Here is a 23747-nt window from a genome sequence, read left to right as displayed (position 1 = left end):
CCCCCAGCCCCCCCCAACAGCTGAATGACAGTTTGCTGAAGACAATGATGAACGCCAGCGAGTCGATTTGAGTTTACATCAGAGATCTGGTTCTCTGATTCGTCACCATGCTGAGATCTGACGTGTCCTCTGTCCTCCTTTCTCATTCCATCTGTCCTCCGTTCTCCACCTGTCCTGTCTGTCCTCCTCCATCCGTCCTGGTCTCCATCTTTCTGTCCTCCATCTATCTGTCCTCCGTCATCATCTCAGCCGCACAAACGTTGATGTAAATATGTGAGAAATAATTTGAATATTTGTACGAGCACTTTTATGCAACCTGGTTTCTACTTTTTTGTATTTGACTCAAAAACCCGACAGATGATTTAATCAGATTGATTATTGATTGTTCAGTTGATTATCGATTGATCAGTTATGCACCAACACAATGAATGGAACCTTTCGCCATAAAATGTCACTTGATCTTCTGCAGAGTGAAACTCAGGGATTCTGTTTGTCAGCATCGTTTGTGTGTACGGAGGCACACGCACACACACACTGGACACAACAGCTGCTGCTGCAGCAGAATCGGTGTGAAAGTCTTAAGACGAAAACTTAATTTGTAGGAAAAAAAAACAGTAATATATTTAGAAATAAAGTGTGTCAGGAAAATAGACAATCGATGGTAGTCCACAGCTTCACGTCCCGTTGAACTCAGCTCCATGTTTCTGCTCAGAAATACACACCGTACGTCCACATCCACCACTTCCTGTCCTGACAGGAAGCGGATCTGAAGTTTGAAGTCAAACAGGAAGTGACAGGTGAAGACATGAAGCACTTACCTGTCCCACACAAAGTCTCTTAGAATGAAATGACTTGTTGCGTGTTTTTCGTGTACCTGAAGTGTGGCCCCGCCCCCTTTACCTGTCGTCTGTACATGTGACCTGTTCTTTTCTCAGCGACCTTTGAATTAAAACTGATTCACACATTGTGACATTGATATTCTACGTGTTTGATTACGCCTCCAGCAACAGCGTCTATGCTGTAGGGGGGGTCCTACACAGGGGCTCATCAAACTAGTATGGACACCCCTGCTCTGGAGACTCTTCACTAACAGTCTCTGGTGGGAAAGTCCTCACTGACAAACTCTGGAGCAGGGGGTCTTCACCTCCAAGCCATGCTTCTGTTGCTTGTGCTTGAACTCGCTGATCGGGTGGGGTTATCTCCGCCCCGCCCATACTGAGGGTGAAACGTTTGTTGGAGAACGAGCAGCAGCTGATTCCGTCAACTGACACGTGTCATCACTTCCAGTTTTTCAAACCAGTGTTTATTTGTTGTTTTTTTCTCTTTTGTTCAGGTCACGTGCGTCGTCTGAAAGCTGCGTTGCCATGACAACATAAGAGAAACGACAGCCCGGGTCCTTTGAGGTGTTTTATTCATTTCACTGACTTCAGCACAGAGACACACGTCTTTCCCAAAGCTTGAAAAAGTCACAGCAGCCGATAGAAAACAGCTGATGTTAGTGAACATCTACAAACAGAACGAGTCAAGAACACGAGTCGCCAGGAAACAGAAGAAGAAAGAGAAACACACTCCTGACCAACACACACACACACACACACACAGGAACAGAGCAACATGCTGAGGGAACCAACGGGTTCATCGGCAGCCTGGACTTCCTGTTCGCACGCGCCACTGTTAGCTACGCAACTTCCTGTTAGCACGCGCCAACGTTAGCCACATGTCTTCCCATTAATAAGTGCCATTGTTGGTTACATGATTTCCTATTAGCATGTGCCACCGTTCGCTAACCGGTCAGTTTGTGTTTGTTCTTCAGACGTGTGAAAGCTGTGAGACCAAACAAACTGAAATGAACAGGATGCTGAGGGGCGTGTGCCTGCCCACACCTCCACCCCCCGTCCTCAGACAAGACGACGTGCTGAGGTCAGACGATGTGGGACAGGAAGCTGCGAAGAAAACAATTGGCATCAATGTGACAACTCGTCCTACGGCCGCAGGTAAAACAAGCGATGCAGAGACACTCGTCCAGCTGCCGCCGTCGTTTGTGTCATTTCCTGTTTGAGAAGTTCAAGATGAAAACTGACGTCAAAACGTGAAACGGAACGCTTTTGTCCATTAGTGACGCAAACACAACAAAACGATTCCGAGCATTAACTTATCAAACACCTTTTTCTCCAGAAGCTTCTAGCAACTTCGAGTTGTGACAGAGAGACGTCGTACAGAGCTGTTGTCACAGTAACAGGAAGCAGCCATCCTATAATAATATCAACAACAGTAATAAGTAGTGAGAAGAATCAACATTTACAGGGGAACAGGTGAGACCTGTCAGGTGAATGGGTGAATGGGTGGGAGCTGACAGGTGAGTGGGTGAGACAGAGGAGCGCTGACAGCAGAGAAGAGGACTAAGGTGTTAACAAGCTAACGTGTTCACGTGCTAACACGCTGAGCTAACGTGTGTGTTATTTACAGAGCGGATCAGAAACCAGGTGAACTAGACTCAAAGATAGGAGCTGGTCCTCGCTCGCCCGGCAGACGCCCGGCAGACGCCCGGCAGATGCCCGGCAGCAGAGCGACACCCATCACCAAACACGCTTTGTTTTACTGCCGCTGAAACATCAGCTGACTTCAGGGACATGTGACTTTAATTACAGACATTTGCTTTGTTCCCACCCCCCCCAACCAACGTGACGGAACCAGGTCTTAGATTCAGTCTAGTTCACTCCGCCCCCCACCAAGGCTGTGGGCGGGGGTCAGTGGCGGTGGCACATCACTTCCTGTGTGCAGCTGCAGTTTGACGTTAAATATCAGAGCTCAGGTTTCGAACAGCAGTGTGTGTATGTGCATGTGTGTGTGTGTGTGTGTGTGTGTGTGTTTGTGTGTTGGGGGGAGGGGCGATGAAGATGAGGATGATTGTGATGTGGATGTATCTAATGGGGGTGTGTGTGTGTGGAGGGGTTCATTCGGTTTTGCTGCGTTTCATCGCTCCAGGAAGTTTCTCTTGTAACCTGAAACAAACAAACGTTGCTGTCACATGATGCTGCTGGTTTTCTACCGCACCACTTACACTCTGTCACCTACTTGGCCATCGTGGAGTTGATCTGCGTGCGAGCGATGTCAATGTACTGGTCGATCTGAGTCTGAAATGCAAAGAGTCAGTGGATGAGGGACGACGTTTGACCACAGCTGATGACTCAGCAGCAGCTGATGACTCATGTGATCAGCTGAGTCAGCAGTTGTTTGCTTCTACTTTACTGACAACTTTATTTAAAATAACGTTCCTGCAACAAATATATGTAATTATATTCAAGGATTGCACGTGAGAACATAAAAACAACACCAACTCCTCCTTGACCCCCCCCCCCCCACACACACACACACAAATACTCGTCACAAGCCTCCAGTGTCTGATACAGATGGCGTCATCCAGTGAGTCACTGCCGCTGACGATGTCTCTGCTGTCACACACTTTGTCTCCACACACGCGTACGTACACACGTACACACACACGCACACACACACACGCACGTACACACACCTTGTTCTTCTCGTAGATTGGTGGCACGGCGAACAGGAGGATGTCGGCTGCGGAGCAGAGAGAAGAAGTCAATGCCGAGGATGTGTGTGTGTGTGTGTGTGTGTGTGTGTGTGTGTGTGTGTGTGTGTGTGTGTGAGCTGCTCACCCAGAATGAGGATGGTGATCCCGTTGAACACAGCTCCAACGTAGGTGAGCAGCCACATGACGACAGCGAGCTGCAGACACCAAGTGTTCCATTTAGTTTCAGATGAAGTGGTGAACGTCGTCACCTTCATACGTTCACACTCACCCCTCAGAATGAACCAATGAAAAACACAGCAAGATTTACATGTCATCATCACCCTATCGTCAGGAATGACCTTTGACCTGGGGGGGGGGGCAGAGCTCAGGAGGACTCACCTTCAGGGAGTCCACCAGGTCTTCCACCAGGAAAAGGCGGCTCATCTGCTTCAGAGCTCGGTTGATGTAGGTCAGACTGACGTCCACGTGCTTGCGGAAGTTCTCCGGGGGGATGCTGACGTCCTTATCTATCAGGGCTCTGAGTGAGAGAGAGAGTGTGAGTGTGTGTGTGTGTGTGTGTGTGTTGGGGGCAGAGAAATGAGGCTACATGAGAAAAAGCTTTAAAGACAAACTGTGCAGTTACAACAATTAAACAACTGGTGTATGTTTGTCTTTATTCCTGACGATGACTGCGTGTTTGACCAGATGTCACCAGTGTAGAACTAATCAAATCAGGAAACCTCTTTTGACCTTTGACCTCTGAGCTGCAAAGCGTCTGCTGGTCTTACTTGAAGGGGTGTCCGTCGTTGGACTTCTGCACAGCCTGAACGACCGACTTGTAGATGCGGAAAGTGATGGTGACGCAGAGCAGAGCCAGGAGCAGGTAGGAGACCACGCTGATGACGCTGAAGGCCGCCAGCGACAGCAGCAGCAGCATGGACACACCGAACACCACGCCCGACTTCTTGGGGTCCCGCCAGTGGATCAGGTCCTTGACTGCAGAGACAGCGGAGGAGACACGTTACTGGGACAGGTCTTATTCAGGGGTGAACGACAATGACACACCGCGTTTCTTCTTCGCTTAAAACATTTTGTGGGAATTGTTGTGTGTGCATCCACACAAAGCAGCTGTAGTACAACCTCCAGGCCTACGAGTGGCGCTGTAACGCTGCCACAGAAGAAGACGACGTGGAGCACATGATGGAGGCAGAACAGGAAAGGAGACGGACAGACATGATGCCCAACAGCATCTGAACGCAACACAGGCCATTGTCGTTGTAGTGGGCGGGGTTAGTGCATGGGATTCAGGAAGAGATCAATCTAGATCTAGAAATCTGGATCGAAATCTCAGATGGAACAAGCCACTGCGACTGTGAACATGAATATGAATGAGTGAATGTGCAGGCACAAAGAAGAAAGAAGGAATGGAGGTTCCACATTTGCTTTCACGTCTTGTGAGAAGTGGTGCGTTCAGAGACGGGCTCTATAAAGGAACGTTACGTAACACTGTGCAGGAACGGCGAAGCAGCGCTCCTCCCCGTGCACGGTGGGAACGGCTGCGTTCCAGAGGCTTGTGTAAGTGGTGCAGAGCACGTGGGCCGGAGCCTCGGGGACGGTTCAGGCCTCAGTGCTTCAGTCGCTTTAATGGGAGCACACGTTAAATATAGGCGCTTCAAACGAGCGTGGTGGGTAGACGGTCCACACACACGCACACACAGACACGAGGTGTCTTCAGACCCTCAGACTGAGCTGCTGCTCTACTGACGACCTGCAGAACATCAGGCCACACCGCAGTCATGTATGTGTGTGTATTTTCCCTATTAGTTTGAATGAGGATCATTTGCGTCTGCTTTGCAGCCGTTAACGAGCAGAGTCTGGTGATAACGGTCTGATGGGGGGGGGGGGGGGCACAGGGTTTCCTGGGCAACCCCTAAAGGGCTGCATGCTCTGCTGCTGGTACCCACAGGGAGGCAGCTCGTTGCTCATTATCCGCAGCGTCCTGGTGGCTGAGGCGCAGTGGCCCGTTTTCAAGGCGCTGCACACAGACTGAACCCCACAGACGGGGGTCGGACCGGTTTACACTCGTGGTCCTGACACATGGATGTGCTCCACATGTAAATCAGTGTCAGACGTTCTCTGCTCTTTGAATACACACACTGACGCAAACGGGAACTCTCATTTAAAAAGGGGTTGGCTGATGTCGCAGCAGGATTGAAAACACCGGTTTTACATTTACTGCACAGAGGTGGCTGTACACACCAATAGCACACACACTGCATGACACTGCCTCCAACACCTCTATATTCGATTTGACAGCGTTCAATAGGAATTGTCCCAGGATCCTATGTTCTGTTGCACTTAGTCACATATTCATGCCGGGCTGCTGGGAGTCTGTGTTCTGTGTGTTATTTTGAAAATTGACCAACTTCTCTGTGCCGATTGTGTGACTTCTGGCCTATGCAATCTGGCTCAGCGCCAGGACATGGGACAGAGCTGGAGAACACTCCGGAGCTGAACAGCTGATTCTGACCAATTGCCTCGGATGCTTTATTTTGCACTTTAATAAATAAATGTGAAAATACAGACCATATTTGACATCTTGTTTCATGATATAATAACATCTGAGGAAGCAGATCCTCTCTGCAGAGGAGACCTGCACCATTATTTTATTTTGATCAAATATGTACACTTACTGAAAATATATAAATATGAATGTCATTTTCATGTATGCACATACATTATTAAACATTATAGATTTGTATATTCATATTATATTCAAATATTTTTTGCGATGATTGTAATAATTTTTCCATTCCATTTATTTTTGGTGCCCCACAAACACAGATTGATGAAGGTCCTGGTGGCGCTGTGTGTGTGTGTGTGTGTGTGTGTGCGAGCACACTAACATGCACACCTCCGGTGAACTTCAGCTGAGACAACGCACACACAGCAGCCCCACCAGTGTGTTCAGATTACGGTCTGCATACCACAGCCTCCTCACCAGTGTGGAATGGAGATCATGTTTGCAGAAGAGTGTGTGTGTGTGTGTGTGTGTGTGTGTGTGTGTGTGTGTGTGTGTGGCACCACAGAACAGAATCTTCCAGTACTTTGCCCTTTCCCTGGTCCAATGTAGAATGTGTATCTGCAGTATTTGTTGCGGTGAGGAGGAAAAGACACGACAGCAAACCAGTTCACTGACATGGAACAAGTCGTTTCTACCCGAGATCTTTGTCATCACATCGTGATCTTCTCCAAGGTCACAGTGCAAAGCTGCATGGAGGCAGAAACCTGACACCGGATCAACCCCATTGGACGACCTTCAGGGCTCTACACGCCAACACCTGAGCACCATATTTAAACGTGCCTCCACCATCCGTCAGCTGCAAAGGACGGGGGTCAGGACAGGGTCAAATGCAGACGGGGGCCTAAACACGCCTGTTGGGTTTAGATGACGTCCAGTGAATTATCACAGGAACAAGAAACCGATACAGTAAATGGGACAACCGTGGTTGTCACTTTACTACAAGTCCTGGTTTCTTTCTTTCTTTACAAGCTTCTGAATGCTGTAATGAAAAAAAAACTAGAAAATCCCTCATTGAGCTATTGTAATGTGTCACGAGCAACGATTCCCCAACACCTAGGTATAATGTTTATGGTAAAAAGTGGTCCCGCAAACTTTGTGGACTGGACCAATCATGGTCCACAGCCCACAGGTTCAGAAACTATCTACTGTTGGCACGTCAACGATTCCCTGAACGCGCAGATATATCGTTTACGGAGGTAAGAGAGACATGGTCCTCACCTTTTCCCTTCAGATCCTCTGGAATGAAATCTAATTCCTATGACGGGAAAATTTGTAGTTCTGCAATTTTCTCAGAAACCATGATCTCATTAACGTGACGGAGTCATACAGTGACGATCATGGTCAAGACACTCGACTAGTAGTGAACCAGAGAAAGAACGTGTGATGAACGTCTTTGAGAAGATAAATTGTGCTGAAACTGACTCATCCAGAGGTTCTATCCGTACGGCAGAACAGATGATCTCTAGCTTTAGTCGTTCTGCACTGTGGTTCCTGACAAACTGAGACCAGAACTGTCCCTGGTAACGCTCCCGTGTGTTTGTGGGGGTCTACGCCGGTCTGAGCACACAGGTCTTACTGAGGTTATTACCTTATCCTACTGCAGAAAGAAGGGGGTGTTACCTGATAAGTGGGTTAGTACTGCTGTCAACACATGCTCAGCCAGATGGTAGGCCTCAGCCACCCAAACATCGATGGCTTCTACCTCGCAGGAATACGTGCTGTCACACACAAGGCTTTGGGGGACTGGGGTGTTAGCGACCGGGCTGATGGAAGACTGTTTTACACATGTTTCATTGTGGTCCAGGTCAGGAAGTTTGGGCCAAGGAGCCACCGCTTCCTCCTCGTCCTCCTGACTACTGCCCAGCTCTCTGAGAGCGCTGATGGTCAGCTCTTCTTGTTCAAGGTCCATCACCATGGTGGGAGGGGGACTGAACATCTTGGACATCGTCAGCTTCTTGGTCGTCTCTTGATTTCAGGCACTCCCTCATGAAGTCTACGAAACTGTCTGTGGGCTCGGGCGCCTTGCTGCCAGGGTCTACGGTTTCTCCGCTGCGTCCTGCATCTGGTGCTTGGCCATCTGCACTAGGCTCCTCCTCCATGTTTGAGCCAGGGGGTATGTTACTGTGGAGATCTGTCTCTTTGACACTGCTTAACGGCTCATTGTGGAAAAAGGCATACGGGTCTTGAGGGTATTCTGTGGTTGACTGCTGACCGACAGGCTTCATTGAGGGTTGGTGATCATCCAGTAGAGGATGGTCAATCACGTCCTCTGGAGCAGCACCTGAGGAGTCAGAACCAACTGCTTCCAGCTTCAGCCCTTCGTGAGCAATGTCATCAAGGGTAGATGACACGTCATAGTCGTAATCAAACGACTGCCTGTCGTACAGATCGTCCTGCATGAAGCTGCTTTTAGACATAGACGACGGAGCTCGACCCTGTGCAGTGAGATCACTCCGGCCTCGGTCAACCAGGACATCTCGGGCTTCATCTGACCACTCGTCTTCATTGGCTGGGAAACTGGTGCCCTGGTTGGTGACTGAAAAAGAAGTGGACATAGTCTGGGAAGGTTCAGGACAAACGTCAGTCTGTGCAGCAGATTCCTGAAGGTCTGCATCGGAGTGAGATGCGAGTATCTGGTGTTTGGGGGAATACTCAGCGTCAGAGTCCACAGGAGAGGACGGAGGCGAGTAGCCCTCCATAAATTCTGTTTCTAAAGGTCGAGTCTTGGGTGCAGCTTGAGTGTCTTCAGGTTCTGGTCCCGTTTTCTCTGCCTCTTTTACAACCTCATAATCGTCCTCCTCTTCGAGCTCCAGGTCCATCTCCTCATCACTGAAGTTCGGCTCGTCCGTTTCAATCACATTGATCGTTGGAACTTGCATCAATTTCCTCTCAGACCTGGCCGGAGGAGTCTCCTTGACCTCGGGGGGAACGCCGCCAGCTGAGGAGGCCGGAGAAGAGGTGAGGTCATTGCTGGAAACTGCTGGATCAGAAGTCGGAGGGGCCGAGACGGCACCTGGGACAACATCTTCAATGACAGTGTCGTCAGACTCGCCCGAGCTGTCCACTTCACTGGTCTCTGGGGGATCCAGATCCAGGTTCCATGTGGTCTGTCTGTCTGCCGAAGCATTCTGATTACACTCGGAAGGAGATGTGGAACCAAAGCCTGCGGGAGGTGTAGGTGAAACGAGAGGGGCTGAATCAGGATTTGACGGGGCTTTGACCCCTGATCGTTCTTGCTGATCCCACACGTAGGCCGTCGGCAGGAAGCTGAGGTCAAACTCCAGCTCCTCCTCCACAGCTCCCTGGTTCTGTGGCTCGTCTGAGAAGTCATCCTTCTCCTTTGGAGGTTCCACAGGGGAATCCATGAAAGCATCAGGGACGCTGGTAAAAGCAGCAGGGACATCCGGCGCGATTACGGCCATCTCCTTCTCGGTCTGCTGTGAGGCTGGAACACCTGTCATCAGATCCACAGAATCCACATCCAGAACTGGAGGAAGATGAGCCTTCATCCACTCCTCTGTTTCTTCAAGGTCATGAACTTGCTTTAAATCTCCAAGAACCTCAAAGGGGGATTCAGGTGAGTCCAGATCAGCAGAATCTACTTGTCTTTGGACAGCTGGTGCATTTTTCTCCACAGGAGACCTCTGGGCGTCAACGGAGGACCTCTGTGCGTCAACGGAGGACCTCTGTGTGTCAACGGAGGACCTCTGGATCTCAGTGGGGGACTTGTCGTGGTGGCGGTCTCTGAAGTGAGGGAAACCTACATCACTTCTGAAATCCGGTTCCTTCTTTTTGGCAGCGAGAGCTTCCAGTGCCTTAATGCGCTCAGAGACTGGGGATGTCTTTACAGGTGACTCTGGTTGTCCACCTGGTCCTGTGTCAGTCCCGTAGTTATCGGGGGAGAAAGAACCAGGCTGAGAAGGAAAGCGAAGGGATGTGGCTACACCTTCACAGGGCTTGTCAGAGCCCAGCATCCCTCGTTTGTCTGTGGCACCGCAGGAGGACCAAGAGGAAAAAAGGAGGGCAGGTCAAACAAAAACAGAAAGTCAGCTACTTGTGCATGTCTAACAGTATTAGCAAGGCTTGAATATGGCAGCCCAAGCTTTCATGCATCATGGAGATGTGAGGCAGGTTCCTGTACATGATCACGCGCCGCATGCTGCTCGTTGTGGAGCCACAACTTTACCCCAATGCAATGAGGCAGCTCTTAAAATGGACACATGAACCTCCCTCATGACTGGATAAAGGAGCAAAAGAAACAAAACTGCCCTGGATGAAAAGTGGAAATCACTTTGATACAGTTTCTTTTTGACAGACATTTATTTCCTGTAAAAACTGTGAGAAAGGGTTTTCATGCGGTTTTATTCCTGCAGCGTGTCATATAGGACTATTTGTTCTGTGCTATGCTTGTGATGATTACGGTTAAAGACCCTGTTTACACGTATATGGTTATTTTGGAAAAAAGACATTTCCCTTTGTTTACACGCAAAAGGAGCAATTCTTTTAAAGAGATTTTGGGAAACTCCCTTTCCAAGTTTACATGTAAACTGAGTTTTAAGCTGCTGACGTCATATGTGCGCCACAACTTGCACCTGCATTAACCATGTGACGTACGTTTCATTAGACTATGATATTCATGGATATATTCAAAGTAGCAGTCCACCTTTTTTGTCGGTTTCCATTTGCAAAATACAGCTCCTCCATTATGTCGAGGAGCAGAGAGCAACAATTTTTCACCGACTTCTCCGTCCAACATGAAGAGCCAGACCATGGCACCACCAGCGTCAACGGTTTTGGGTCCGACCAGGGCGGACTGCGAGAAGGACGTGATTAGTTGAAGCTGTTGCTATTTTCGGCTAACGTGGGCTTGAGCCTCTCCTTACACTGCCCCTTACAGGTTTGGCCACCCTCTGGACGGTATACATACACAGGTTTGTGTAAAACTTTTCTGAAAACGGAGACAATGTTATTTTGAAAACAGAGCGGGTGAAATGTCTGTTTATGAAAATAGCCGGCCACGTGTATATGTAGTGAAAGTAAGAAAGGAGTGTTTTATTCTGTGAACCTCCTCAAATAATCATGCATCTTTAAATACCAAACTAACTACCGCTTGTGGGACGCCTTCAGCAGGGTAACTACAGGGTTTCCTCCCTCATTCTACAGGGGCTGTTTCGTTCTGCCAACAGTGAGGAAACGTATGTACTTTAAGGACAAGAACAAGCAGTCTGCGACACGGTGAGAACCTCTGAGGACTGAGCAGGATGACGAAACAATCACCGATGGACTTGTCAGATCCAGGTCACCCGCAAACAATTATTCTGCACAGAACAACCTGATTCACTGTGTTTTGTTTCATTCACCAGAGCGCCGGTCCACATGTGTCCTGAGCCCAAAGACCGGACACCCCCAAAAGCATCCAACATCACATGACCAGCACTAAGAACGTCATGGTCAGCAGAGGAAACTTACAGCTGCTATTCTATAAATATTACACAACAATGGTCAGTACAGAACATGGTGCATGGGCAGACTTGGGGGGGGGGGGATTAATGTCAAAGAGGAACCAGAAGAACTAGAGACGGAAAATGGGGAAGACAGCACTAGTGAACCAGCTGTATCGTAGTTAACACGCCACACTGGGTGGGAGTCACATCGCTGAATGCACATGGGGAGGTGGAGGGGGGGGCGTTAGCGTGTAGTGAAAGTGATTATATTGGTCAGTCATCATCAATTCAAACTGAAAGTTGGCTGATGAACCTGAACTCCTCTGACGTCTAGTCGCTCTGCTTCCACATCTGTCCTGACAAAAAGAAACTTGAAAAAAGAAGCAAGCTGCTGAAAGAAAACCTCCATTCTAAAGCCAAGATGTGAAACATGCACGATGAAGCCATGAGCGTTGGAACAGTTGCAGCAGTGACAAGCTGCTGGGAAGAGGATGAGATCTCCAGAGCAACTTGTTCTCCAGGGCCTGCCTGCTGCTGGGAGTGTGGGGGGGGGGGGGGGGGGGTATAGTAGGTCAGGAGGAAGGTAGGACCGTCCCCAGAGGAACCAACCACCTCCATTTTTAGCTTCCTGCTCTCGCTCGCTCTCTCACACACTGTGAACTTGAACTTCTCTGCTTTCTTAAAATAAAGCGTCAATCTTGGGATTAACTCAAACCTACAGCGGCTGCTGGCGACCTAAATCATGTTCGCTCACAGTGTTTGGGACTGGAGAGGAATGATCGGATCAAACCGTGGTATCAAACAACAAAAAAAACCACTGAAGACAGAATTCATCAGAGTTTGGGGGGGCGGGGATTGAGGGCAGTGAAGCCCGACTAGTTCTCATTTTCCACAGTACAGTTCCAGTTCTACATGACCAGGTACCTGCTGCTCTTTGTGGTTCTGTCAGGTTCCATGGAGCTGAGCTGAGACTGACCTGTGACAAACTGCCGGCTTCTGATTGGTCAGAGAGATCCCAAAGCTACCGTCGGTTTTAGCAGTGATAGCCCGTCTCATGGTGTCTCATGGTCTGTCATTGAAGTCCAGATGTTTGTGTGCTTGGGGTCTGCTGAGAATGTTCTCAAACAGCTGGACGCATCAGAGAGTTTGGTCTCTGTGAAAGCGTCCACAAACTGAGCAGCAGGTTCCCCATCTCCTCAGTGTTCTACATTACGTGTTGCATCGCGATGTAACAGCAGTTTCCCGGGGCGGTTGCCATGACAACCAAAACTACGTCTGGAAATTGAGAAGAGCTGGAACTGTGGTGGAAAAGCGTCAAAACTATCGCTCAGTGAAGGAGCTGGAAAGAGACGAGCAGGGAAACGAGATTTGGAAGGCGATGGGCGGGGGCAGAGTCTGAGCTGTTGGACAAGTGAGAGCAGGACGAGGGGGGCAGCGTCTGAGGTCTAGGACAGGTGGAGGCAGGATGGGGGAGGCAGGGCGGCTCCACGAGATGAGGAGCAGCGAGCAGCAGGACAGAGGTGACAGCAGGCAGCAGCAGAAGAGAACAGACACTTGCCTTGAGGAGACTGAATGAGAGATACAGGCGAGGAGGAAAGAAAGGAATCTGAAAAAATAAAAAAGGACAGAAAAATGATCATCTTTGAAGAAAAAAAAAATTAACCAACTGCTGATGTTCACTTCAAAGCTTCTTAAATCAACAAAATGAGGAAGCTTAACAACTCTACAAATAAGACTACTACTTCTACCAGTGCTACTGCTACTACACATAATGACAGCATTTACTAAAACTTTACACATGCACTTATATCTGTTATGCAAGCAACTGTCTACAACCGTCACCAGGAGCCTCCAATAAATGTGTGTGTGTGTGTGTGTGTGTGTGTGTGTGCGTGTTTGTGTGGACGTCCCAACTGACATGAGACCATCTCTCATGTCTCAAATGACTGCGTGTTGATGATCATGTAGCATTGAAAGGAAGGATGCAGTGTTTAGCAGCAGTGTCCACAGCTCGTCAGCAGAACGTTACACACTCACTGAGAAGACGACGAGATGTTGTGAAAGGGAACTTTGAAACGCACCCGTGCTGTGGTTCACAGTGAAAACACAATGAGCTACAGGGACTCACTTCTGATTCTTGCAACAACCAGTGCTGCTTCCACACAGAACTAAGTTTGAAAGATCAACTGAATGTGACAGAGGGGAACACCTTCTACCCCAGCTGGACCGCAGTTGTCACAGGAAGAAGATCCATGACAGAACTATGGCTATGCCAATCCTAATGCCAAAGGTTTGTGACCTTTGAGCTGACAGCATTCCTCCTTTAAGGGTGAAGGTCCTTCGGGGTGTGTCGGGCTGCTCTGGAAGAATTCCCTTCACCCCCATCAGCCCTTGTGCATCAGCAGCCAGGTCAGGAATCAGCTCTGCTTCGGGTGATGAGTCAGCGCCGACGACAGGTGAGAGGTTTATTCAGGGAGCGGCAGCGTGCTGCACCTCATTCAGGCCGGGCAGGTTGGAGTTGAAGCGCACCTGCACGGCCGCATTCCATGTTTGAGATTCACACAACCGCAGTCCTCAGCGCACCACACCTTCACTTTTTACCCACAGCATCATCTGTACAGCTCACGTAGGAGCGCATGCCTGTGTGAGCGTTTGAATGAGCCAATCAGAGTCAGTCGCTCAAACCGTTTCATCCTTTTTGAACCAGCAGAGGCCTTTTCCATGTCAGAGAAGAACATGCAGTCTGTTAAAAAGTGTGAGGTGGTGTAGTGGTGACAGGAAGTGACTTCCTGTATGGTTGGTCCATTAACTGACCAATTAGTCACTGATGAGTGTTTGATTTTACTGGTCGACCTTTGAGGCAACAATCAGCAGATAGATGAACCATCACTGTGACCTCGGAGAAGAAGTTCACTCGAGCAGGGAGTGAGGTGAGGACGAGGAGGAAGAACTCGATGTTCTGTGGAGCTTCATTCGTCTGCTCGACTGTCCAGCTCGTATATGAAAATACAAAGACACATTCATCCGTAGGAGCCAAGTACAATGTCCACGCACAAGCACTGATACATCAGAGTGATGACCTCCATGGCAACCTCCTCCTGAAGATCTGATGCAATGTAGTTTGAGAAATTAGGTCGTGTTTTTGTGTCACTTCCTCTGTGACAGACACACAGCTAACACAAGTTACACCAACACACACACACATACACACACACACAGGAATGATCTGCCGTCTGACAGTGAATTCAGGGGGGTTCTTTCCACTGCACTAATCATGTCATAGTCTCACTGCTCCTCTGTGACCTACTGACAGTCGGGAACTAACAATGGCTTTCAGCATTGATTGACCGACTTACAGTGCAGAGTCCAGGAGGCAACAGAACACGGAGGAGAAAAGTCCACCATCTCACGGTGAAAACTGAAAGGAGCAGTTGTCAAATTCCTGGTACAAAACTACAGTAAATTAAATAATGAGACGTTCAGGGCACAGATATCTCTACAAGCTCTCATCGTCTCGTCCGATTTCTGTTTGTAACAACTTCCTGTGCACATTCTGGCAACTATGGGAATGAAAAGAGATGTCTGATGAAATCTGTTATAGGAGCCTGTGTTTAAGTTTGTTCCTCTAGTAAGTAAAATGGCCAAAAATCTATTTTTTTCCCATTTCAGCCAGTTGTCAACAAATTGCATTTCCTATGAAACATGAATTAAAAAAAAGTTCATTACATAGAAAGTAATCTCATTTCTGCTGGTTTTGTTTAGAAAGAACAGGATCCTGGTCATTACTGTCCATGTGAAATCCACAATTTGACAATCACATGATGTGAAGTCAGTTTATGTGCATATTCATTTCCCAGTAAAAACACAAATTCATATCAGGAGGCAGCTGCGAACAGACGGTCACTGTTGTGTTGACTGGGGACCCTGACTCCTCTGTGAGGAACAGAACCTGGCCCGCAGCCTGCCCTACTTATGACAGCGGGAAGCGGCGGTTGCGATCATTCTGGAATATTCTTGTGAAATTACAGCTGCTGGGAGTGAAAACCCATAAAATCGATATACCTGAGCAGTAGCCAGTGCTGCAGCACCATTGTCTGTGGACAACAAACACAAAGCAGCAGAGATTCTCCACTGATTCACTGACACAAATGATGCTAACGAGAAGAAAATAACTAAAGCTCAATCACTGTGAACATAAAAAGAATTCATGTGAATCTCATTAATTTCCTGCATGTTCAATGCCTTTGTAGCTTTCCTCCACTTTATGATAACATCATGTGCCACACCCAGTCACATCCAGGCTATAAACACACATCAAACCTACTGGCTGGCACAACTTTACTGGATGACTGCAAACTCACACTGCGCTCCAATCACTCCCAATCACTCTCAGCACTCACACACACACACACACAGACAGACACACACACACACACACACAGGCAGATGGTGAAGCTGCCACTCCCTCAGACACAACAACGGCCTATCAGACTGTGGGTTACAACACTCCTTTGTTTTATTCATTCCAAGTTAAGAGTGCAACCTGAAATAGTGGAGCAGCGGTGAGGGGGCAGTTTTCAGACAGAAATGCTGGCCGCTCTAACAGCTCTGTGCAGCTATGCAGACAAGGGTTTGTTTTCATCCTTACAGCAGAGACACAATGAGGCCGCTGCGTCTTTGGAGCGTCCTGTTGCGCCGAACGGCGCATCTGCAGTGCAGACACACTGTACCGCTTCTCACTGCCAAAACTCATTATTAACAAATTCATGTGCATGTCAGTACACAAATACTCGGTGTTGGGGCATACTTTGACAAGCAAATGCACTCGAATGCATTTGAATGTGGCTGACGTCTGAAAAAGCCAGCAGATTGTGTTTAATTGAGATCGTATTAGCACCGTCTGTCGAATGAGGACACACAAGTGTACGTCTGTGACCTCAAATACTGCTGTTAGGCACCGTGATCCATACATATATAAATAATACTAGTGCCGTGAAATTCGTTCTGCTAGCTGCTCTCAGCATCCAGCCAAAGGCCAAAGCTAACGGCTGCTAGCATGGATGTGTTAGCACAGGTGCTTTCCATACGTGCTGATCAGTTCTACAACCTCACGATAGCCAGCCACAATTCAAAGGCGTATGAGGCGTATAAAATATGAATTATTCAGACTGAATAATCCTTTGGCCAACAAGTCGTTGGGCTGTTTCTTACCGGACAGCTTTGACTCTTTGGCAGCAGAATTCTGTCCATCGGCAAAACCTTGCGACGATGATATCTGGGCGGACTGAGTCATTGGATCCATGGTACTGTTGTTTCGCGGCACAAAGACGACGAGCTGTTTGTTGTCTAGATTTGAATTGATCTTAACGCGTCTTTGGATGCTGTAAACGACGGCTGACGTCCCCTGAATTTTCCCCAAGAGCGGGACTCGACTCCGCACTACAACGTCTCGTCCGAGCGCTGGGAACTGCAGAGCTGGAAGGAAACAAGGCGGGCTGGAGGAGGGGAAAACATGGCTGCCGAGAAACGTTCATGGGCTCCGTTTGGGCTCCGACATTCTAGCTTTACGGTCACGATTAAAACTAAAATCTGAATTTAAACCTAAAAGCAATAACAACCGTACACGACAGACACTCATTGTACACACCATATCATTATAAATACTTAAAAGTATTTTTGATATTGACCAAACCTGAATGTGTTTAGCGGCGTGTGTAGCTTATTCATGACGTCATTGCTTTGGGGTATTGGTCGACCGATCATGAAGGCATCAGGAGGAATATTCCTGAACACAGTTCTGTACCTGTTCCAAACAAAAGGTGTCATTATTTGGAATTCTGCCTCGAGCTGGATGACATCGAATTGCAAAAATACTCCTTCAAGTATGAAATATTAACTACGTTAACATTAAGACTTGATAATACGTATTATCTAATGTGTATTATGAAACACGTGTTAAATTGGTAAACTGAAATCATGTGTGATAAAACAAGCTACATAAATAGAAAGAATGTGTTAGATAATCATGACGCTGCTGTAAATTCACGAACAAAGCAGAGTTTTGTACAATAAACTGAATGGTTCTTCTGAACCCTTTTGTCATTATGTAATGTTTACTTCTGTCCTAAACATAACACCATTGTGCTGCCCTCTGTTGGCAGCACATTGACATTTATGCTCAAGGAACTACAGTTCCCATCATCCATAAGGGGAAACCCGGGGGCGTAGTTTCCTGGATCTAAAACCATGGGGATGGGTCTATTACACTGCAACCCGCGCTGAAGATGGTTGCGAAATCTGCTAATGGTACGTAAGCGTTACGCGCTCCGAGTGACTTTCGAGCAGACTGAACTGCGCGGTAAAAGGAGACACAAACAAAAACATGTGGCTGAGATCGTAAGAAAAGTGGTACGTTCTCTTTTACTTTGTGATTATTTTCCCTTTTTGTAATAGCTTGGTGTGAGTCGACGTTGAGACTAAATGTTCCGATATATTCCACAGCGTGATGAAAACACGACCGTTATCCGAAAGCGGCGACTTTAGCTGCCTAGCGTGTCGTTAGCTTGTTAGCAGCGTCCGAACCCAGTCATTCAGTCAGCTGCCCATAGCTTGTTTGTTACAAGCTTTGTCTCGCCCTCTGTTAACATTCACATCTCCCCTTTATATTCGCTTTATTTGCTCTATTCTCTGCGATATCACAGTCACAGACGCAGCTAACGTTCACTTAACTTAGTAAAGTTAGCTAGTTAGCGGACATGCGCCATTCAGTCCAACGGATAAACTAACGTAAGTTAGTAATGGCTTCTTCACTGGCACGGGATACATTCGGGAGGTGGTGGAGACCGTTTTGAACATCGCTTTCAATCCCAAACGGTTTTCACAGAACCGTCTCCGCAGACAGTGTGTGTCTGGACGGGGGGTGCCCCGCCCACCACAGCACCGCACAGCCCGTTAGCCGGTTAGCATGTAGCCTGTTAGCGGCTCGCGTGCGACGCTGCGCAGTTTATTTTGATCCGTTTTACGCATATAAAACGATTATTTCTGTTGTTGGTTAAAAATGCGAATAGATTTCCTCGCTGCTGACAGCGCCCTGATCAAAATGATCAGAAGTTTCTCTTGTTCTCGGTGAAAACAGATTTGTTTTCACAAGCAAACATTTAAAGTAAGATGACATCTTTAGTAGATCGAGTATTTACGTGGTTATTTATTTATTGTAGACGCATTTTAAAAGTATTTATTTTCTAATTTACTATTGTAAATATTACGTTAATTAAATAATATTCCATATCTATCAATAATAATTAGTTGTAATATTACATCAGAACCTATTTTATTGTCTGTATAAGTGTGTTTTAAACGTACTGATAATTTTTCCTGGTGTGAAGATGCAATCGATATATACAATAAAAATAATACAAAATTAAAAAAAAAAAATCTTAAACTGTACACAGTAAACACTGCAGAATAAGATAAATGCTATGTACAAATAACAAGCCATGTACAATAACTGTGCACCTGAGTACTCACAAGTTAATGTATATTTTTAATATTACTTCATTCAGTACATAAATAATAACTCATGGCTATCACATGAGTGGTATGTAGGCAATATTATATTATTAATTGACAGATTTATTGACATTCCAACAGCTCCCTCGTTCATTGTCGTTCAGTTGAATTCATGACCGGCTGTGTGATGTTCAGTTGTGCAGGAGAGGAGAACATCAGCGTGGTGACTGACAGCGGAGACGATGGGTTTACACTCTGCCCAGAAGAAGCACTTTCCCCTGCGAGGGATCGACGGTGTGGTTCAGCTGTTTGACGCTGAGCTCCGCAAGCCTGAGCCCGACCTGGCCCTCCTGTCCTTGGTGCTGGGTTTTGTCGAGCATTTCCTGGCTGTGAACCGGGTTATCCCCATAAACGTCCCCGGCGTACGGTTTGAACCACTGGAACCAGACTGTCCAAACTCCTGCTTTCCCACGGTGGAGCTGGGAATGATTTCAGCACTGTACGAGCGCTTCACAGCACAGATCCGTGGCGCGGTGGACCTGTCTCAGTACCGGCGGGGGGCCACGGGCTCCAGCAGAGAGCTGGTTAAGAAAGTATCGGACGTGATCTGGAACAGTCTCAGCCGCTCATACTTCAAAGACAGGGCTCACATCCAGTCCCTGTTCAGTCTCATCACTGGTACGACATGACGAGTCTCACAGAAATGACATCACACATTTTTCAAAGAAGTCACATCACGTGTTTCACAGAGAAATGGGCTCATGTAGGAATACTGATTGGAGTCAGAAAAAAATGAGTCTTTGTGGTTTTTGAACAGGCACCAAACTGGACAGCTCCGGTGTGGCGTTCGCTGTGGTGGCCGCCTGCCAGGTCCTGGGGCTGAAGGACGTCCATCTGGCTCTGTCTGAGGACCACGCGTGGGTGATCTTTGGCAAAAACGGAGAAGAGACGGCCGAGGTCACGTGGCACGGGAAGGGAAATGAAGACCGCCGAGGACAGACGGTCACAGCAGGAGGTGAACGAGAAGGTGAGAACAGAGCAAAGACGTGTGACTGGACGATGACGTGTATTTGATGGAACCAGGACTCAGGTGCATGTTTCCCCTCAGAGCTGGTTGTATCTGAAGGGCTCCTACATGAAATGTGACCGAAACATGGAGGTGGCCTTCATGGTGTGCGCCATCAACCCGTCACTGGACCTGCACACTGACAGCTCCGAGCTGCTGCAGCTGCAGCAGGTAACACTTTTTCGAGGCTTTCACACGTTTATCAGGTCACATTTGCTAAACCACGGACTCTGTGCGTCTCCTGTGTTTGTGAGCAGAAGCTGCTCTGGCTCCTGTATGAACGAGGTGACCTGGACAGGTGAGAGACTGACGCCACCATCAGCACGTCCACTGCTTGTCCACAGCACAGTGTATGTGAAGTGTCTCCCCTGTGACAGATATCCAATGGCCCTGGGCACGCTGGCAGACCTGGAGGACCAGGATCCAATCCCAGGCCGGGAGAACCCGCTGAAGATCCACCTAAAGGTGCGAGGGACATCCAGCAGAAATGTGAACTCATCTGAAGTAATGAAATGGAAGGAGTCCTGTGAGGCACCACAAGGGGGCGGCGCTGCTCAGTCCTGTTGTTCTTCACCACCTCAGTCACAGGGGATGAAGAAGCTTTGTGTGTCTGTTCCAGATGTGTAACAGGAATGTGTTGTGTGTCCTCTCAGGCGGTGGGTTCTGCTCAGAAGTACTACAACAACGAGCACATCTACCCCTACATGTACCTGGCTGGGTTCCACTACAGACACAGGAACGTGCGGGACGCGCTGCGGGCCTGGTCCGAGGCGGCTCAGGTCATGCAGGAGTGAGTTCTCGTTCATTTACACGTTCCACGCCCGGGTCGTGTTGAACTGATGTTCGACTCAGCCTGAGCTCCAGCTGTCGGTCAGACGCACTTAGCAGCAGCACGATCTACCGGTACGCTGATGCTAACGTTAGCATGTGCATGCTCATGGAGTTGCTGTTTGTCATGTGACCTGTGTGTTTGATCTCGTCCATCATCTGTCGACTCGTTTGTTTGAAGTCCTTGCAGTCCTTTGTGTGACTCTTCAGAGCGATGGGGGATGTGAAATAAATTTCAAAATAAAGGCAATTCACCTGACGGATGACGATGTAGATTGATGGTTAGTTTCCATCTACTTGATTGGAAGGATGAAGTGTACACCGGGCCACACCAAAAAAGAAGAAAAGAAAAAATTGAATCAACCCTCCAAATTTTTATTTTGTCGTGTTTCTCCACTGTACCGTGAAGATAGTCCATGAAGTTGTTGTTGCACCTGTGAATCAGAAGGGGGCAGTAGTCCTGCAGGAAATGGATGTTACAGAGGTGGAGGTGAACGTGTTTGAATGGAATTCAGAGGGTGTGGCGCTGCATACAGGAAGAGTCCGGCACTGACACACACACACACACACAGCTAAAAAATACCCCCACATTCCTTCTCCATCTCTCCGCTTCCTCTTCCTCCTCATTGTTCAGTCGTTTCCTGCCTGAACGTCAACCGCAGCTGGAACACTCAGAGATGTGTTTTAAACTGTGTGTGTGAGATGAACGTGAATGAGACACTGCTAACACCTGCCCCCTCACCCCCCACGCCCCCACCCCCACCTGTTCTACAGCTACAACTACTTCCGTGAGGACGAGGAGATCTACAAGGAATTCTTGACATCGCAAATGACGTCATTCCCAACCTGCTGAAGGAGACGGCTGCTGCCTCAGAGAGCTGTGTGGAGGGAGGAGACAGAGGAGGTGCTGAGAAGGTATGAGGGGGGAGGGAGGAGACAGGAGGTGCTGACACAGACAGAGGAGGAGGTGCAGGGGTCCTGTCTAATTTCTGCAGCAGTTTCTTTGACTAGAAGTGAGTCAGTGCAGCTGTGATTGCCCCCCCCACCCCACCCCGTCAGGCAGCAGCTGTGTCGGCTCTCCAGGACCCCGAGTGCTTCGCTCACCTGCTCACTTTTTACGACGGCATCTGTAAGTGGGAGGAGGAGGGGAGTCCCCACACCGGTTCTCCACGTGGGCTGGGCCACCTACCTGGTCCAGTCCCTGAGCCGCTTCGACGCCCAGGTGAGCAACATCTGTCCACCGTGACTGATGTCTGACGTCAGATGTTAGATGGAGCTTACAGATGTTTGACGGTGTGTATAGAAGGTTTGCATAGAAGGTTTGCAGTGTTACATCTTCAGAGGTTTAGAGTACGTATTTGATGACGTTAAAAGATGTTTTACAGATGTGTACAGCTGTGGTTTGCAGCTGTTTGTGAACCAGACTCCTCTGTGATCCAGCTGTGCCTCTGACAGTCCCGTTGTGTGTCGTGAAGGTCCGTCAGAAGGTCTCCATCGTCTCCAAAGAGCCCGAGTGTCCCGATGACGACGACCAGTCCCAGCGAAGACCCTCGCGAGGGGGCGCAGACGAGGCCCCAGGAGGGAGTCCAAGCCGGAGGAGCAGAGCCCACCCCTCCCCCCGGCCCCCACCTCACCGGCCCCCCCCGGCTACAGCCGCTCAGCCCAAGAAGGTCGGAGACGGGGCCAGGCCGGCGCCGCTCGGCCCAGAGAGCCTGCGAGCAGGAGACGGCGAAGGGAAACCCAAGAGTCCCGGCGCAGACTCTGAGTCGTCTCCATCTCCTGAGCAGCAGCCGGCGCCGCTCTGCCCCCCCTCCTCCTCGCCGGTCGTGGGCCTTCCAGAGCGAGAAGATGAAGGGCATGAAGGAGCTGCTGTGTGCAGCCAAGGTGAACTCCAGCGCCATCAAGCTGCAGCTCACAGCTCAGTCCCAGGTGCAGATGAAGCGTCAGAAGAGCTCGCCGGCGGGGGATTACTCCATGTCCTTCATGAAGCGCCAGAGGAAGTCTCTGTAGACCCCCACCTCCTCTGGAGGTTTGACGTTGATGAGAATCGTTTCCACTGAAGCTCTGGATGTGATTGTTAGAATAGTTACTGTGTAACATGGATCAACAGCTTCACTTTGTGGCTTTTCTATCTGCAGCGAATAAACCGGATGAAACACACACACACACACACACACACACACACACACACGAGTCAGTGTGAGAGGATGAAGTCCCAGGTGAATGAGTGATGAGTGACTCTGGGTCGGAACCTGGTTCAGCACTAAGTTTTACTAATAAACTTAATTCCAACATGAAACTTTTCACACGTTTGCTTTCTGTCACTTTATGTGAAAAGTTTTAATATTACACCTGTTGGTGGAACAAACACTTACATAAAAATGAAACACTTTACACCTGACAATTTCATTTGAAATTAAAAATAAATGCAATGAAAAACTATAATTTGAACACAAAACCTGAAGATGTCCATTATAAAATGACCGACACGATGAGTCTTGTCTGTATATATATACACACATAAGACTGTATGTATATAAGTATACACAGATGTGTAATTCCATCTAAACCTGTTCGATGGAACAAACAAAGGTCGAAGAGAAACCAGCGGAAACTGAAGGTTTGGACATTTTTTACAGTGTGCAGCGTCTGCTCATGCGTGATGGGGAGGACACACACACCTCTGTCGGAGTGTGTGTCGCAGGAGGTGAGTGTGTGTGTGTGTGTGTGTGTGGTCGCGGCTCGTCGATTCCATCAACCAGCTCCAATTAATCGGATCCGATC

At 48.4% G+C, this 23747-nt stretch overlaps 2 protein-coding genes across 2 annotated transcripts; one reads left to right on the top strand and one right to left on the bottom strand.

The window, feature by feature from the left end:
- Positions 1-2953: 2953 nt before the first annotated feature.
- On the bottom strand, positions 2954-16862 carry LOC144741908 (reticulon-3-B-like). Its single transcript, XM_078624404.1, has 7 exons — positions 16772-16862; positions 4321-4528; positions 3932-4070; positions 3678-3747; positions 3533-3579; positions 3076-3134; positions 2954-3002 (listed from the first exon to the last, which is right to left on the bottom strand). The coding sequence occupies exons 1-7, from the start codon at positions 16860-16862 to the stop codon at positions 2954-2956; spliced, it is 663 nt and encodes a 220-aa protein (XP_078480530.1).
- A 2449-nt stretch (positions 16863-19311) lies between these two features.
- LOC144741909 (menin-like) lies at positions 19312-22973 on the top strand. Its single transcript, XM_078624405.1, is given in 13 exon segments — positions 19312-19747; positions 19887-20077; positions 20160-20306; positions 20393-20433; positions 20513-20600; positions 20789-20925; positions 21738-21778; positions 21781-21906; positions 22030-22109; positions 22111-22185; positions 22439-22498; positions 22501-22584; positions 22617-22973. Coding segments are annotated over 13 exon segments (1863 nt in total).
- The last annotated feature ends 774 nt before the right edge of the window (positions 22974-23747 follow it).

Source organism: Lampetra planeri, unplaced genomic scaffold (genome assembly GCF_965212315.1).
Source record: "Lampetra planeri unplaced genomic scaffold, kcLamPlan1.2.h2 scaffold_773, whole genome shotgun sequence".
Taxonomy (NCBI): Eukaryota; Metazoa; Chordata; class Hyperoartia; order Petromyzontiformes; family Petromyzontidae; genus Lampetra; species Lampetra planeri.
The sequence above is the reverse complement of the archived record's forward strand: the minus strand, read 5'-3'. Positions and strand labels throughout refer to the sequence as shown.